The 19,541-nt window shown below is 31.8% G+C and overlaps 1 protein-coding gene across 3 annotated transcripts in view; it reads left to right on the forward strand.

The window, feature by feature from the left end:
• LOC114340297 (uncharacterized) overlaps positions 1 to 19,541 on the forward strand; it is a 35,764-nt gene that overhangs the window by 10,440 nt on the left and 5,783 nt on the right. For 2 of the 3 annotated variants that reach the window (XM_028291034.2, XM_028291035.2), the window contains exon 2: positions 13,455 to 15,670. The exons of the other annotated variant lie outside the window; for it this stretch is intronic. In XM_028291034.2, coding sequence (XP_028146835.1) covers positions 13,455 to 13,717 — 263 coding nt within the window. In that variant the 3' untranslated portion in view covers positions 13,718 to 15,670. Of the gene's footprint in view, positions 1 to 13,454; positions 15,671 to 19,541 lie in introns of those variants that run through there. 3 annotated transcript variants of the gene reach the window in all.

Below are 19,541 nucleotides of genomic sequence, written 5' to 3' on the forward strand. Positions count from 1 at the left end.
TACAGAACAGAACAATCTATTAAGATGAGCATGACATAATGTTTACTAACAATAGGTATTACCCGATTATATCACACAGGTATTGTTTGTTGTTAAAAATCGTAATTATTTATCTATTGAAATAATATTTATTTATATAAACATGTTGTAGATTATAATGAAATATTTTAAATTTTGTCTTTAAAAAATATATTTGTAAATATTATGTACCTACCTATTAGGCCTGGATTCCGCGTACAAAAAAAAGTTGATTAATAGCAAGCTGAAAATTTGTTAATAGCTTAACGGTGTCTAGTCGGATAAACTTTGATATATGGGAACACTGGAACAGGGGAAGTTTTAATGGTGGAACAGGTTAAAAATTTGGAACGTGAGACTACGAAACGTCCCATGTATTTTGTCGGACAGAACTTCCAATTGATTTGTTACCCTTTCATTAAACTCTTATGCAAAAATCAGACTGGTATTTATCACCAACTGGGCATTTTAATAAGTCCGACACGTAGAACATGTCAAATGACAAGAATTATGACAGGTGATAAATAGCAGTCTGATTTTTGCATGAGAGTTTAATGAAAGGGTACCAAATCAATTGGAAGTTCTGTCCGACAAAATTCATGGGACGTGTTCGTAGTCTGACATTCCAAATTTTAACATGTTCCACAATTAAACCTTCCCCTGTTCCAGTGTTCCGTACATCAAAGTTTGTCCAACTAGACACCGTTAAGCTATTAACAAATTTTCAGCTTGCTTTAATCAACTTTTCTTTTGTACGCTGGATCCAGGCCTAATGTACTTGTTGACTTCTAGATGTGTTTTGATAAGTTAGAACTTAAATACCCAAATTATTATTATACAGGGTGTCCAGAAACTCTCTTGGCAAACGAAAACCTGAGATTCCTCAGATAATTTTAAGACAATTTAACCCAAGTCAATAAGTCATATAGTCCGAAAATGCTTTCTAAAGGAACCGAGAGCTCTTTGAAGATGGCGCCTTGTAATTAGTTTTTTTTTAAATACCTCCAGAAAGCTTCCATTTAGAAAAACGAAAACTGGTATGCCTATTTATCTTTCAGAGATTATTGATTCTATTAATTGCGAATTTCTGGTACCGGTCATAGGCGTCCCTTTTGGGTAGGGCAACGGTTATTTTATCGCATAACTCTTTAACTTTTGACACAAGATTATTAAATTGTGAGGTATTTTAGTAATAAAAGATACTCTTACTTTAAGTCCGTAGGATACACTGTTTTCTAGAAAAATGGTTTTTTTTTTAATTTGAAAAAAATTAAAACAAAAACGGTGTATTTTATCGACTTAAAGCAATAATACCTTTTGCTACTAGAATACCTCATAATTTAATAATGTAGGGTCAAAATTGCTTAAAAATTAACGACAAAAACTATGCGATATAATAACCATTGATCTACCCAAAACGGAAGCATATTACCAGAGAACGGCAGTTCTCGTCAGTGGCGCACACACACAGTGAATTGAAAATTGGGCTAACTCCCATCTTAAACTTCAGGAAAAGACTCACCCATTCATGTGTCAACCATCCATTTTGGTCCAAGGGTGTGGATTTTACAGCCTTCCTATTTAGAGTCTGTTTTTTGTTCTCGTCCCCAAAACTCCCAAAAACTTCGAAAATTTAAGTCCGACCTTTGCGGCTTCTAATAGAACTGATCATTACCTTTCCAACGCATGTCTAATCGGTTGAAAATCGGTTATACCATTCAAAAGTTACCGAGCTCAGAAATATCTCAATTTCTATTTAAAAAAAGGGAAAATGTTTGTGGATATGTATGTACAATATGTGGAAAAGTTAAACCGATCTGAATTTTTTTCTGTGTTTGAAGAGGGGGCCAGGACCGATTCAAAACCGGTGTAGTTTTTAAATTTTGACCAACCATAAGCCAGCTATAGGACTTGGTAGGTACAAAATGGCATATTTTTTGGGGGTATATATCTTCGGTTCAAGAAGAGAAGGAGAACCACAATTGCACCAAATCAATAATGTTGAGTTAATCTTTCAAATAGTGTCTAAGCCGTCAGGGTCAGACATACACACGGCTCAGTATAGCCGAAAAACTGAAAAACAAACTTTGAAAATTTTGGTTTTTCGACAATTACTCAAAATTTCAACCTACGAATTGCGCCAATAACTGAGCGTTTGTAAAAGGACTCTAGACGAATCTAACGGTGTGTACCTCATATCCGGGAAAAATCGAATTTTTAAGTTATATGCTTCATAAGTATGATCAAATCTATTTCCTATGGGAAAAAACGGTTTTTCAAGCTCAATAATTTCTGTAATAGCTTTAGTTATCATACTTGACCTTAGATGCATCAGATACTACTTGTAGATACTGCTAGTTGTAGTGGTTACGACGCTAAATTTGATCTGGCAACCGGCAATCCGAGTACATTTACCGACCATCCCAATATTTTTTTCAATCTATTTCGAATAGAAAAAAATCTAGTGTACATTCGATGGACACTTGGTCATTTGGGAGATAATGCGACAAAGGCGACCATTTATAAAGCTTAACGTGTAATCGAGAAACATTGCATTCAACTTCATACATTTAATTTATAAATAACTTTGAAAAACTCCTGATACAAGAATAAAAAACCGCTTAACGCCGTAAAAATGGGTGGCGTATACAATATTCCAGCTACAAAAGAGGATATGAATATTACGTGGGGCGAAAATGTATTTTCGTTTTGATGCAAAACAAAATTCTAGTTTTATTTTAAAAGATTTTTCCATAATATTTGCTAAATTTGAAGTAAACGCGCCACAAAAGAGTTTCAAAATTCAGACTGTATCAAAGTTACTCTTTTATGGCGCGTTTTACTTCAAATTGAGCAAATATTATGAAAAAAATATTTTAAAATAAAACTAGAATTTTGTTTTGCATCAAAATGAAAATACATTTTGGCGCCACGTAATATTCATATTAGATCTTTTGTAGCTGGAATACTTAGGTTTGTTCGTAGTACGATCCAATCGATCAGCAACCGTTGCCAACCATCAGTCGCATGCGCAGTTAACAGTTAGCGCTGCGCAGTTAACAGTTCGAGTTCGTAGACTACGAACGCGCTTGCGTCTGACGGTTGGCAACGGTTGCTGATCGTTCTACGAACAAACCTATTGTATGCGCCACCTATTTTTACGGCGTTTAGCGGTTTTTATTCTTGTGACCTGTATACTAGAAATTCGCAATTGATGAAATCTATTCATATCTGGAAGATAAATAAACGTACCAGTTTTGTTTTACTAAATAAAAGCGTTCTGGAGGTATTTAAAAAAACTAATTACAATACGCCATCTTCAAAGAGCTTTAGCTCCCTTAGGACGCATTTTTGGACTAGGTAAATTGGGTTAAATTGTCTTAAAATTATCTGAGGAATCTCGGGTCTTCTGTTGCCAGGAGAGTTTCTGAATAACCTGTACTGTTCTTATTTTTTTCAATAACTTTATGCTTGTTACAGCCTTATTTCTTACATCATATTTGTATTGTCTCCTATGAACGTTATAAATTAGTATGATCTTCAATACAAGATTTAAACAGTTTCTTCTGCTTCTTCTTACGGTGCCTATCCATTCCGGATGTTGGCGATCAGCATAACTATTCTAACTTTGGTTGCTGCTATTCGGAATAGTCCTATTGTAGATAAATGAAACCTTTTCTTCTCCCTGGTCCCTCGCTTTCCAAATACCTTTCCCTGAAGAATAAGTTGGAACAATCTATGCCTCTATTCATTCCTCATAACATGGCTAAGATATTTTAGTTTGCGCTCTTTAATTGTGGTAATAACCTCGCATTCCTTACAGGGCCGTGCCGTGCTATGATGCGGCGAGGCAGTCGCATCAGGCGGCATGACAAGGGGGGCGGCATAAACAGTAAAATTAAAAATAAATGTCAGATTGTGTAAAAATGTAGTCAGAAACTATAGAAAAAATGAAAAGTTACAGACAATATGGCTAATGACCAAATGAAAATTTTAATAAAATTGCAGAAAATTGTGTTCCGAATTTCCAGCTGAAAATGAAATTCTAGCCAGGAGAAAAAAAAGCGTTTATTTGACTACTTACGAAAAATCTGTGGACGAGCTCTTAATAGATGAAGCTAAATTTGAAATAAATTTGTTCATCTATAATTTAGATATTGCCGTTAATACTTTATTTGATCGATTTTCGCTTCTAGAAACTCATAATAAAAATTTAAAATTTTTATAAATACTATTTTTAAATTAAGGGAAATAGATGACGAAATACTAGAAAAATATTGTATAAATCTTCATTAAATACTTTCAATAGAAAAAGAAAAAAAATCTGATGACATAATGACCTTCTAAAAGAATTGCGTGATATATTTCAAATGATATCATACTTTATGAAACCTTTAGAGGTTTTGAACTATTGGTCGTGCCAAAACGTCCTAATTTCTTTATACCCAAATGTAGTTGAAAACTAAGAATTTTATTAACACTCCCTGTCTCGGTAGCTAGTGGGGAAAGAAGTTTTTTAAAATTAAAAATTATTTACGAAGCTCCATAAGACAAACAGAACTAAAAAATTTAGCACTTATTTCAATAGAGTTCTCACTAGCTGCTATACATATCTATCCCCACTAGACTACACCAATATGATTGACGAGTTTGCTTAAAGTCATAAGGGTAAAATATAATTTTGTAAATGTTACTTAAGAGCATAAACGCAAAATTTGCTTGCAATGCTTTTTAAATGCATTCACTTTTTTTCGAATCCTCAAAAAACTAATAAATATTTTTGAAAAATTTAAACGCTGATTGAAAGAATACATTATTAACGAGGGCTGAAAGTCCCTTAGAATAAACAAAAGGTTTCTTTTGATTAATATATTTGAAATTAAAAATTACACTCAGTTTTCTTTTTTGTTCGCCCTGTAAACTATTCAAATAGACATTATAGAGCTTTTCAGGGACTTTTGACCCTCGGTAATAAATTAATCGTTTATTCTACATTTATATTTTTCAAAAATACTAATTAGTTTTCTCAGGATTCGAAAAAAAATTAATGCATTTAAAAAGCATTGCAAGCAAATTTTGCGCCTACCCACTTGATGTAGTGTTAATACATATATATTTAATTTAATTTAAAATATGTTTTGTTTTTAAAATAAAAGTTTCTGTTCATTTTGTGTAGTTTCGTTTAATAAAAATAGAAGTTAAATTTCAATAATGTTTAAGGGGCGGCATTTCGAAGATTTGCATCATATTGAAAAGATGTACCGCACGGCTCTGATTCCTTACCTATTCTACACGGGGCCTCAATATTAGTCACACGATCCACTAATGAAATTCTTAAAATGCGTCTGTAACATCACACCTCGAATGCCTCGAGTTTTCTTAAGGCTCGTTTTCACGCTACGTCTTATTGTACGTTTTGTGTGTCGTGCAAAACGTACGACAAAACGTACGTTTTGTCAATAAGCGGATTTAATTTTTTCGATTCGACAAGACGTACGTTTTGCTGTTTTCACGCTACGTCTTATTGTACGCAGGGCAGCTAAATCCATTCGGCAATATAGGCAGTTGCCTAGGGCGGCACATTATGAGAGGGCGGCAAGAATACTGTACAAAAAATATTTATATATAAAAATTACGGATCTGGGTTCTGTCATTAAAGAGTATGAAGCTCTTTCAAATTACTTTTCCGCAAGAAAGCCAAAAAATTGTGCCCAAATAAAACATATAAACAAATAAGAAAGAGAAAAATTCAATTTGACGAGGAAGCCGATGATGAACTAAACTTTTCAACTAGTGATGAGATGAAAATCCACACATTCTATATTATAATCGACACTCTGATAAGGTACCTGAATAGACATCTTGGATAGACACCTGGAATCTTATCGACTTACGTATCAACGTTTTCGTGTTATTAACAGATTTGCCAAAATTAAGCAATGAAGAAATTATTAAAGAAGCTGAAAATTTGATACAAAATAAAGAAGACCAAGATACATCATTCATACATGAATGCATTCACTTAAAGGGTCATTTGGATATCACAAAAAAATCACCAATTTATTGACATAAGAAGAGTTAGTGCAGTCACTGAATGTGGATATGAGCTATTACCTCCGATTTCGTTGAACCTCCATCGATTTGCATGAAAATTGGTGAGTGGTTAGAGGATATCTCAAGGAACAAAGATGACATGGTGTCAAATTGCGCTTTTACCCTGGGGGTGGATGCCACCCCTTGTCGGGGGTGAAAATTATTTTATTAAAAATATCCCCAGAATTAGATAGTGGGACAAATTCTAAGCAAAATTTGTTAAATAAAGTTATTAAAATAAATCAAGACTTTTTGAGTTATTAAAGATCAAAGATTTTAATTTTTCGTGAGAAAAATGCATGTTTTTAACCGATTTTTCATAAATAACTCAAAAACTATAGATTTTATTAAAAAGTTGAAGCTAATAAAAAATGAAATAAACTCCTTACTGGAAAAACCTTTTAGTGTTAACTAAAAGTGAGTTATAATAGGTAATTGAATGTATATTTTTTTCGGCGAGTACCCAAATCTAAGTACCTATTCAAGCTTGAATAACGGGAAAATGATGCATTTTATAACATAACCTTATTAAACATTTGTCAAAGTACTTAGAAATATCTATAACATGAGCCCCCGAACAAGTTGATAATCTATATTTTAAAAAATTTTTCAATAAAATTATTGTTTTTTTTAAATAACTCCGTTAATTTTGACGATATCCGGTTTGCCTAAAAAACATTTGAAAGTTAATGTTAATGGCTATTAAACCACGTTGAATTTAATCTTTTAAACCCTTTACAATTTTTAAAAATAAAAGGTTGAATGGCCCCGGTTACATGGTTCTCGCAGCAAAATTTAAGTTTTAAACGTTTCTATCTCGGATATTTTTTACCCTACAGAAATAGTAAAAAGGTAAAATATTTGATACAGAAAAATCTAAAATTTGGTTAAACAATCACTTTTTACGTATATTGAGTATTTTTGGAGTTATTATCAAAAGAAAATGAAAATTACAATAATTTTAAAAATTCTGATTTATTTAAATTATATATTTTTCAAAAATATGAATTCTAAACCGGTCAAAATTGTTGAATTCATTATATTTTACAGGTATATTTTATAAAATGCATTGTTTTCCCGTTATTTAAGCTTGAATACTTAGATTTGCATACTCGTCGAAAAAAATATACATTCAATTACCCTTACCCATAACTCACTTTGAATTAACATTAGTTTAGTTCTTTAAGTGAGGAGTCTATTCAGATTTTTATTATCTTTAATTTTGGTAATAATAACTTTTTTGTAAAAGCTTATAGTTTTTGAGTTATACTTGAAAAACAGCTTTAAAACATCCATTTTTTTACGAAAAATAAAAGCTTTGATCTTTAATAACTCAAAAAATATTGATTTATATTAATAACTTTATATAACAAATTTTGCTTAGAATTTGTCTCTCTATCGATTTATGGTACCTATTATCTAAAAAAAATAATAATTTTCACCCCTGAGAAGGGGGGCATCCACCACCACGGTAAAAGCGCAAGTTGGCATCATGTCACCTTTGTTGCTTGAGCTATCCTCTAACTACTCACCAATTTTCATGAAAATCGATGGAGGTTCAACGAAATCGGAGGTGAAAACCTTCAATGACTGCACTAAGTGAATTGAAAGATAGATATTTTCCCTAATTTTGACATTGCTTTGTACATTTATTTGTGCATCCCAGTTGCCAACGTGTCCGCTGAGAGGTCATTTTCGAAATTGTCAAGAATTAAAAATAATTTCCCATCAAGTATGACGCAAAAACGTGTTAACAATTTGTCGATTTTGTTAAGAAAAAAATTTTTTTTTTGAAAAGTCTTTTTTTGAAAAGTCTTTTTTTGAAAAGAATTCTCTGATGTGATCGAACTGGAGTGACGATTTTTTCTATTATAGGTATATAAACATCGTAGTTTAAATCCATTTTTAGTGTGTTCTTATTTAAATAAAAATTTCTGCAATTTTTTTTCGCAAAAATGGTAGGTACATGTTTGAAGGGCGGCTACTAGAGAATTGCCTAGGGCGTCAATTGACCTAAACGCGGCCCTAATTGTACGTTTTGTGAGATAGGACAAGTCCTATCACACAAAACGTAAAATAAGACGTAGCGTGAAAACGAGCCTTTAAAGAAGCTTCAGAAAGTATCACGCTACTCATGCCTTTTCTATGCGTTGTTTTATTTCAGTAAAGTGGTCCCATTGGCTGTTTATGTTGGTACCAAAGTATGTGTAGCTGTCCACCAGTGGCGTAGCTAGCCCCACAGGGGCCCCATATCAAAGTTTGTCGCGGGGCCCTTTTCCACCACTGATATGGCATAGTGCTAAAAAATTTTCAACAAAAGAAGCAAAAACGCTTGTATCGAATAGAATAGAAATATGCTTTATTGTCACTTAAAGTTTTGCAATTTTATGGACAAAGCTTACAAAGATTAGGAAAAAGCAATAACAAATACAGTTTACTGAAATTACAAAAATCTTCAATATTGTTACAAAATAAAAGATAATGAAATAAAACAAAACAATATAGGGTGTTTCTAGATTCCTGGGCTCAAAATATTATGGATTAACCCAAATTACCTACTTCGAAAATGCTTCCTAAGGGAGCTGGAGTTCTTTGAAGATGGTGACTTTTAATCAGTTTTTTTAAATACATACCACTAGAACACTTCTATTTAGAAAAACGAAAACTAGTACATCTATTTTATCTTCCAAATATAAATCGATTTCATAAATTGTGAATTTCTAGTACCAGTCATATGCGTCCTCTTTGGGTAGGGCAACGGTTATTTTATCGCATAACTTTTTTGTCTTTGACTTTTAAGCATTTTTGATACTGGATTGTTAAATCGTAAGGTATTCTAGTACTAAAAGTTACTCTTACTTTCGGTAGGATACACCGTCTTCTAGAAAAATCGATTTGAAAATGAAAATTTTCAAAAAAAAATGGTGTATTTTACCGACCTAAAGCAAGAGTAACTTTTAGTACTAGAATACCTCATAATTTAATAATTTAGTGTCAAAAATGTTTAACAGTGAACATACAAAAAATAATGCGATAAAATATCCGTTGACCTACCCAAAACTGATGCATATGATCATGATCGGTACTAGAAATTCGCAATTGATGAAATCGATTCATCCCTGGAATAAACGTACCTACCAGTTTTCGTTTTTTGTTTTTGGGTTAAATCTTAATATTTTGAGCCCAGGAATCTACAGTTAAATTATTTCCAATTATTAATGAAACAAACATATTGCAAAATTTAAATAAATTGCAAATTGCATAATACAACTTTAGAAACTAATAAGTTCTGCGTATAAAACCCAAATATAGATAATAATAATAAACCTAATAAACTCTAATAAAGCAAAGTCGAAAAATAGATTTGAATTGTTGAGGCTCGTTGTTTTGAAACAGATTCAGTTTTTTCAAGCCAAGGGTAAATGGACATACAAAATGAACGTAAACAAAGAAGCTCTGTACTTTAACGGTGAGCTACCGGCAAATTCATAGATATACTTAAATACAATTTATAGATAAAGAACAGATTACACGAAAATATACGCAAACAATACACAGTGTTTCAATGTTTCAAATATTCAAAGGTAAAGCGATTACAAATATTGCAATTTGGCATTATAAACATTATATAATGTCTCACATACAACCAACGGTGAATAGACAATAAAAAGTAGCTTGAAAACAAAAAAGTTCTGTAATTATAGAAAGCCGAGAGGCAGAAAATAGATAGGTACCTGTACATTATAATAGTTTATGTATAGATAAAGTATCCATTTCACGAAAATGTCGATATCCAAACAATATACACTGTTCAAACCGTTTATTTTGTGAAATAGTTGTAAAATATGTTCTTCAATTTTTTGAATGGAATTTTGTGTCGACATGCCGCGCTGGGGCCCCTGAATGTCGGGGGCCCCGTATAATTGATACGGCTGATACGGCGGTAGCTACGCCTCTGCTGTCCACCCTGTCAATTGGTTGCTGGTTAATCAAAAGCCAGGCATTTAATATTTGTCGATTGTGGTTACCGTGTACTTTGTTTTTTTTTTGTACTGAGATCAAGTCCATGTTCTCTACTTATATCTGATATGAGGGACACTATTCTTTGCAAGCCATCTGCAAAAATTCTTTAGACGCATTCCGTTGACTATTAGGTATGCCATATTGCACTTCTCCCAGTGCTTGCTCAAAAATATATGATCAGAGTACATATTAAAATAAAAACACTTTATACTTCTCCAGTTTCTATTTAATCAAATAACAGTTTTCCAAAACTCTCCCGTAGTTTCTTGATCACGTTCTTAAGTTAGTCATATAAAACTAAATCAAAATGTTTTGTACATCTTACTAATGACTAAATGGTAATTCAATGATTGGGAGACGTGGTTAATGAATCGACTTAAAGCATTTTTAGTTCAGTCAACAGTATCGGTGATCTTGTGGCTAATGAAGAAGTTCACAATTTCCTCCTCAAAGATGCTTTCCAAGATTTTCCCGGAGATACCAGATTTCCCGGATTACGGAAGTCGGTCCGAAAAAATACGCGTAGGTTAAACAATTTTCAGAGGTTTCAAGGTTTTATAATAATTATAACGCTTATAATTTTCCACGTGGCAGGAAAATAGCTTAACATTTTCGCATTTATTAGCTTTCTGCTTATAGTCCAGAGCGCATCTGTTTTGAGATGGACGTTGAGAGGTGACTCAAATTTTTTTGCAGAAATTGCTTGAAAATAACTCAAATAATAATATTTGAGTTATCCTCCCACTCAAAATGGTCAGGAACATTGTTTAAATAATCAAAATGTCAAAAAATGAAGGAAAAATTCGATTTTTTCTTCGTTTTCTGATTATAACTTTAAAAGTGTTCATTTCCGAGAAAAGTTTAACTGACATAAAAGTTGCGTAATTAAATTTCCTACAATATAGATTTGGTTAATAATTTAAAAAATAGTCAACCTTGTTGCAAAATAGCAATAATTGCGAAAAAATCCATACAAAAACAAGTATTGGCATTTTACGTTTTTCAACCATTTATGCTAAACTTAGGACCTTCGTATTTTACCCAGAAAAACTTTATGATATAGTTAAACAACACTGTAAATTTCATTAAGATCGGTTTAATAGATTTTGCAAAATAAATTTTGCAATCCAGCTTTCGCAAAAAAATATCATTTTTTTAAAATGTTGCAGGACTGAAAATAAAGCAGATAGCAAGTTGAATTTTTTTTGCTAATAGAAGTGTACTGTATCTTTAATTTGAAATTTGCAAAATTAAAGTCGATTAATTATTACGGCGTCAGGAAATTTTTTAAATAAACATTAATTTTTGGTGCTACGCGGTGTTCGATTCACATAAGTTGATTTCCACCAAAATTTCTTCCAATCTTTATCTAATATATTATTTTCTTACTCTAGCAGATATAGATAAGAAAATAAAGCAGATAGCAAGTTGAATTTTTTTTGCTAATAGAAGTGTACTGTATCTTTAATTTGAAATTTGCAAAATTAAAGTCGATTAATTATTACGGCGTCAGGAAATTTTTTAAATAAACATTAATTTTTGGTGCTACGCGGTGTTCGATTCACATAAGTTGATTTCCACCAAAATTTCTTCCAATCTTTATCTAATATATTATTTTCTTACTCTACATTTTGTTGTACAGTGGAACCCCGATAAGTCGGCCCCCGATAACCCGGAAGTCCGGCTAACCCGGACCGATTTTCATCAGATAAACATTTTGATTTTCAATATTTTGTATTTTTCAATTTAATTGTGGCTTATTTCCAATCAAAATAGTTAATTATCAGACACACCTTTCAACAATAAAAATGTATGTAATATAATATTTGAGAGATAATGTGTACTTATGTGTGTAATTTGAACTATACGATATTAAAAATGACTCATAGCACACGCCGCAGAAACAACAGCCACCTGTCTGTAGTATCTATTCCTTTTTATTTCAAACTTTCAGCATTGTTTAGGAAAGACTATTTAAAAATTCTTTTATAAACAATGGTCTTTAGTATTGTGTGTCTTGTATTGTTCGCTTCCATTTGCTTACGTTTGGGTTTGGTGTTTTTTAGTAATTTTAATGAGTAGGTACTGTGCATATTTATAAATATATTTCATGTTATTTCAATTCTAACGGAGTTTATCTGTAAGTATACCGTATTTTATTAATTTTTACCATATTCTCCGGCTATCTCGGATTTTCGATAACCCGGATCGGTCGCGGTCCCGATTAATCCGAGTTATCGAAGTTCCACTGTATTTTAATATTTTAATTCCACAAAAATCAAACTAATTTTATTATTGTTTGTGAAATATTGTTTAAACAATTGCAATGTTCAAAAATAATAAACTTTTATTCTCTAAGTTAAAATATATGAACAAAGAAAGTTTTTACTAAAAAAAGTGTTATTTCAAAGGATAGAGTATGTGTTTTTATTTTGCAATAAACAAATTGCAAATGAAATGCAATAAAAATTAAAATGTATCAATCATTTCAAAGGTCATTGGAATGCCCAATCAGAGCAAACTATCCGCTCTCCTGCGCGTAGCACCAATAATTAATGTTTATTTAAAAAAATTTCTGACGCCGCGGTAGTTAATCGATTTTAATATTGCAAATGAAAGGTACAGTACACTTCTATACACAAATAAAATTTCAACTTGCTATCTGCTTTATTTTCAGTCCTGTAACATTTTCAAAAACAGAATTTTTTTTGCGAAAGCTGGATTGCAAAATTTATTTTGCAAAATTTGTTAAACCGATCGTAATGAAATTTACAATATTGTTTTATAATATCATAAAGTTTTTCTGTGTGAAATATAAAGGTCCTAAGTGTAGCACAAATGGTTGAAAAACCTAAAATGCGAATACTTGTTTTTGGATGGTTTTTTCGCAATTATTGCTATTTTGCAACAAGGGTGACTATTTTTTAAATTTTTAAAGAATTTTATATTATAGGAAATTTAATTACGCAACTTTTATGTTAGTACAACTTTTCTCGAAAATGAACACTTTTAAAGTTATAATCAAAAAACAAAGAAGAAAATCGAATTTTTCCTTCATTTTTTGACATTTTGATTATTTAAACAATGTTCCGGACCTTTTTGAGAGGGAGGATAACTCAAATATTATTATTTGAGTTATTTTTAAGCAATTTCTGCAAAAAAATTTGAGTCACCTCTCAACGCCCAAATGTACTAATATTTTTACAGATGCGCCCTGGTCTATTATACAAGACTTTTAAAACATCACTTAGCATAAACATTTGCACTTTAACTCATCACATGCTTTTCAAATGCTAAATTTTAACACTTGCCTCTTCTAGATCCAACTCCAAGAAGACAACCCAGCACCGTCCATAAAATAGTCTATCCCGACGATGAAATCAGGCAGAGGAAACCAGTCCAAACCAAAAATAAAGGCAATTCAGACCAAGATATTGCTACTAGGAGACTTCCTCCTGTAGAACCTACTGCTTCAAAAAATATCAGTCTAGGAATGAGGGTAAATGTGGATGTTCCAGATACGTGTACTAAAGGATATAAGAAAGACGCCAATGGAGAATGCATGGAAGTTTTCGATGATTAGTAACTGAAATAGTGGAGTCACTGAAGGTGGATATGAGCTATTACCTCCGAGTTCGTTGAACCTCCATCGATTTGCATGAAAATTGGTGAGTGGTTAGAGGATATCTCAAGGAACAAAGGTGACATGGTGCCAACTTGCGCTTTTATCCTGGGGGTCGATGCCACCCCTTCTCGGGGGTGAAAATTATTTAATTAAAAATAACCCCATAATTAGATAGAGGCACAAATTTCAAGCAAAATTTGTTATATAAAGTTATTAAAATAAATCAAAACTATTTAAGGTATTAAAGATCAAACATTTTAATTTTTCTTGAGAAAATAGCATGTTTTTAACCAATTTTTCAACAATAACTCAAAAAGTGTAAGTTTTTACAAAAAAGTTATTATTATCAAAATTGAAGCTAATAAAAAACTAAATAAACTTCCTAGTAAAAAAACCTTTTATTGTTAAATAAAAGTGAGTTATAGGTAATTGAATGTATATTGTTTTCGGCGAGTAAATAACTCTAAGTATTCAAGCTGAAATAACGAGACATTGATGCATTTTATAACATAATCTTATTAAAGATTTGCAAAGTACTTAAAAATATCTATCAAATGAGCCCCCGAATATGTTGATAGCGTTAAAATTTATGCTCCAAATTTTTTTCAAAATTTATCTGTTAAAAATTTTTCCAAAAAATGTTATTGTTTTTTTTACTAACTCCGTTCGTGTTTACTATATCAGGTTCATCTAAAAACTGTTTGAAAGTAAATTCCAAGTGTTATTTAAGCACGTTAAACTTAATCTTTTAAACCCCTTACTTTTTTTTAATAAAAGGTTAAATGGCCCCGGTTGCATGGTTCCCACAGCAAAATTTAAGATTTAAACGTTTCTATCTCGGTTATTTTTTAGCCTATAGAAATAATAAAACAAGTAAAATATTTGGCACAGAAAAAACTAAAATTTGGTTATATATAATTTTTTACGTATATTGAGTATTTTTGGAGTATTATCAAAAGAATATGAAAATTACAATAATTTTAAAATTAGGATTTTTTTAAATTATATCTTTTTTCAAAAATACGCATTCTAAACCGGTCAAAATTATCTAAAACATTTACTTATGCTAATATAAAGAAAATTTTCTAAGGATTACTATAAATTTTAATTTTTGTGGAAATGGCGTATGTTTTATTTTCCACTTTTTCCTAAAAAATTCGAAAAGGTTCTTTTATTTTCATTATAACTTACTTAATATTGACGCTATTACCTTGTTCTGAAGCTCATTGGATAGGTATTTCGAAGTACTTTGACAAATGTTTAGCGGGAATATTTTATAGATTGCATCGTTTTCCCGTTATTTAAGCTTAAATACTTAGATTTGAGTACTCGTCGAAAAAAATACACATTCAATTGCCAATAACTTACTTTGAACTAACATTAGTTTAGTTCTTTATATGAGGAATATATTTAGCTTTCTATTATCTTTAATTTCAGTAATAACAACTTTTTTGTAAAAGATTACAGTTTTTGATTTATACGTGAAAAAACGATTTAAAACATGCATTTTTTAAGAAAAAATAAAATTTTTGGTCTTTAATAACTCAAAAAGTGTTGATTTATTTTAATAACTTTATATAACAAATTTTGCTTATAATTTTTCCCTCTATCGACCTAAGGTATTATTTTTAATAAAATAATTTTCACCCTCGAGAAGGGGTGGCATCCACCCCCAGGGTAAAAGCGCAAGTAGGCATCATGTCACCTTTGTTCCTTGAGGTATCCTCTAATTACTCACCAATTTTCATGAAAATCTATGGAGGTACAACGAAATCGGAGGTGAAAACCTCAGTGACTGCACTAAAAAGACTCTTATTAATTTTAATAATAAAATATTTTTTATTAAGTAATAAATATTTATATTTTATTTCTGTAGAAATATACAAAAATACATAAATCGTTTGTAACTTATTTGTAATTTTTTGTTTTATGTGTTAGTATAACTATTTCTTTTTATATTATTTTATATTCCTTTAAAAATAACGAGCTAAAGATTGTCATCAAGATCTAAATGCTACATTCACTTCTATAAATAATTTTTTTTTGTGTTTAGTATGCAATCTGTTCTAGGCCTGGATCCCGCGTACCAAAATAAAGTTTATTAATAGCGAGCTGAAAATTTGTTAAAAGCTTAACGGTGCCTAGTTGGACAAACTTTGATGTACGGGAACACTGGAACAGGGGAAGTTTTAATTGTGGAACGTGATTTTAATTGTGGAACGTGTCATCCTGACAAGTATATGATTGTGAAAACTAGCAGGTTGTTTTTAAGTTTATTTAGAGACAGGGGTTAAACATGGATGTATACTATCGCCACTATTGTCCTCCATTTTATTAGATGACGTAATGAGGAAAGCATTAAATAACAAGAAGGGAGGAATACAATGGGGTTTAACGGAAAACCTATAAGATCTAGATTTTGTAGATATGCTTACTGTCGCAAAGCAGGGAACATGCAGGAAAAGATAGAAGCGTTATGGCGCGTCCGCATTGAAGCATGGTATTGAACTAATGGTTTATCGCAAGAATTTGCGTCGCAAGAATTTGAGTAGCAAATTTTTACCAGTGAGGACGCGGTGCTCAAATCGTTTTGTCTTCGCTCGAAAGCGATAATCGATGGAACGCGTGCGTTGTATGCGTCGAAAATTCTTGCGTCCGATTTATGCGACGAACACGTCCACCTAGCACAATTTACTTCGAGCACGCAAATATTTGCGACGAACAGCTGGTACAAATGAAAAATTTACCAATGCGGACGCGGCATTAGAAAAAGAAGCGGGCAAAGTCGGTTTAAAAATAAATAAAGGAAAGACCAAATCGATGAGCTTGAATACGACACAAAATATACAACTAAGAGTAAGAGAAGGAATTATAGAAGAAATAGACGAGTTTAACTATCTAGGAAGTACTATGTCGAAAAAGAATGCAGTACTCAGAGACGTCGACAAAAGAATAAATAAGGCCAGGAGCACTTTCGCAAGATTAAACAAGATATGGCGTACAAGCCAGTGGCGTAGCGTGAGTGTCGGCTGCCCGGGGCGCGAAGACAATTTTGCCGCACTCTTGTTAAGTATTTTAATTTAATGTGTACTATACATTACATACATTAATTATATAGAACTTTTCGGCGAGAACAGTCATCTTTATTTTGTATTATATAGGTTAGATTTTAAATAAAAAAGTTTATCTAAGTTTTACAATCACGTTTATTAATACAAAAATTCTATTACTTTAACCAATTAGATACATTGATATAACTTAGGTAGCTATCACTTAAGGTTAGGTACACCTTGACTATCGACAAGATTAAATAAAATCAATTTTTAATTAGAACTATACTAAATTTACAATCAAGATGCAGTAGAAATAAACAAACCAAGACACGCTAAATGCTACTAGGAGCACTGCCGAATCATAATCCCAAATCATGATTTCCAAAGTTTATACATTGTAAATTATGATTCGGGAGTGCTTCTAGTAGAATTTAACGTGTCTTGGTTTGTTTATTTCTACTGAATCTTGATTGTAAATTTAGTATACAGAGAAGTCCTAAATTATGGAATAAATTCATTTTCTCTAAAATGGACGACTATAGAGAAAAATCCTGAAACAGGTCGATTTTTGTTTTTAAATTACAACTTTTTGGCATATATTTCATACTAGTGACGTCATCCATCTGAGCATGATGACGTAATCGATGATTTTTTTAAATAGGAATAGGGGTCGTGTGGCACCTCATTGGAAAGGGCGTTCAATGCTCTATTCAATAATACAAACATTAATATCATTATTTATACAGGGTGACCAAAAAAATAATTTTTGAAATAAATTAATTGACGAAAAAAGAAGAATTAATGCAATTTATTTAACTCAAAATACATTCTATCGCTGTCACAAAATAGAAAAAAATGTTTATTTGGCAAATAAACCTTGCTTTTCGCTTAAATTAAATGTTCAAACTGCCAAGTGGTAGGTGGGAGGCTGTTTGTGATTTAATTTAAGCGAAAAGAAATGTTTATTTGTCAAATAAACATTTTTTTTGTATTTGCTGACAGCACTATAATGTATTTTGAGTTAAATAAATTGCATACATTCTTCTTTTTTCGTCAATTAATTTATTTCAAAAATTATTTTTTTGGTCACCCTGTATAAATAATGATATTAATGTTTGTATTACTGAATAGAGCATTGAACGCCCTTTAAAATGAGGTGCCACACAACCCCTATTCCCATTTAAAAAAATCATCGATTACGTCATCACGCTCAGATGGATGACATCACTAGTATGAAATATATGTCAAAAAGTTGTAATTTAAGAACAAAAATCGACATGTTTCCGGATTTTTCTCTATAGTCGTCCATTTTAGAGAAAATGAATTTATTCCATAATTTAGGACCTCTCTGTAGAACGATATATTGTTATATTTTTATTTTTATTGCAAAGTAATATGAGTATTTGTTGGAATTAAAAACAAAACTTCCGTCTTCAATTAAAAATTTATACTTCTACTTTTTGAAGAGCAAAGTCTTTTATTGCACCGTCAATGTCTATCGCATCACACATCTCTTGCTCAATAGACAGAATAGCCAAATTAGTTAGTCTTAGAGTACTCATTGTCGATCTTAAATATTTTTTAATCAATTTCAATTTTCAAAAACTTCTCTCACAGCTGGCATTGCTTATAGAAACTGTTAAAGATATTCGGAACATTATTAAAATATTGAGCAGAGTATCTTCCAGCTTTGATTTAACAATAAATTTAAATAATTCAAGTGAGTCTGCATTAATCAACTTATTTTCATTGCCTGTAGCAGCAACGAAAATCCGCAGTCGAAGTCTTTCCAGCTTGAAATCCTGCACGCCAATTTCGTCAGATGGGTAGTCTAGATTACATTCAGTGTTGTCTGGATCTAATAATATAGCAGCGTTAGATAAGCAAACTTATCCGTTACATTCTGTAGCTGTTGAACACACTCAAGAATTTCTACAATAATCTATCTAACGAAGAAAACAGCTTCCGTCTCAACTCATTTTCACAAGACAAGTTTGCATCTCTAGTTCCGTCATTAAAAATATGCTTTCTTGTTATGCGCTCCGAGGTTTTATGGAAATTACAAGTTCTTCACACATATTTTTTGTATAACCTACGGCGCCATTTGCCCATTCCTCTCTTTTCTTTGTCAATATTGTGAGCGCACAACATTATGTCAAGTCCTCTTATTTGTAAATATTTTCTGCATCATGTAGCACCGCATAGCACAGGCCCAAAAAACAAAGAAAGGAAAATGACTGCATCGAAACTAGTAAAACACCTGCATCTGTTCTAGTGTTTAAGCTTTCACCTGCTTCAGTTTTTCACCTGCTTTCATCTCAGTTTTTCCAAAGTGACGAGAATGTCTTTGTAATGAGGCCATGTCACATTTACGGCATCGCTTCTTGCATTACACCGCGTGTCTTGAACCCTTTTTACTTTTGCCTGTAGCTGCTATCAAAACTTCCCAACGATGTGTCGATAAAGAAAAAAAATAGCAACGTTCTGAAGTGCCGAAAAAAGTTACTGAATCCACCTCAACTGAGGCAGCGTGTAAACAAACTAGGTTTAACGAATGATTTGAGCAAGGTACGAATTCAGCTTTAAGGTTTATTTCTTGAATTCTTTGCTGAACTCCTGAATCCTTTCCAGCCGTAACAGCAGCATTATCATATGCTTGGCATCTACAGTTGCTTATATCTAGGCCATCAGCTTGAATCTTTTCCAAAATCATCTTTAAAATTCCCTCA

This window comes from Diabrotica virgifera, chromosome 2, assembly GCF_917563875.1.
Source record: "Diabrotica virgifera virgifera chromosome 2, PGI_DIABVI_V3a".
Classification (NCBI taxonomy): Eukaryota; Metazoa; Arthropoda; class Insecta; order Coleoptera; family Chrysomelidae; genus Diabrotica; species Diabrotica virgifera.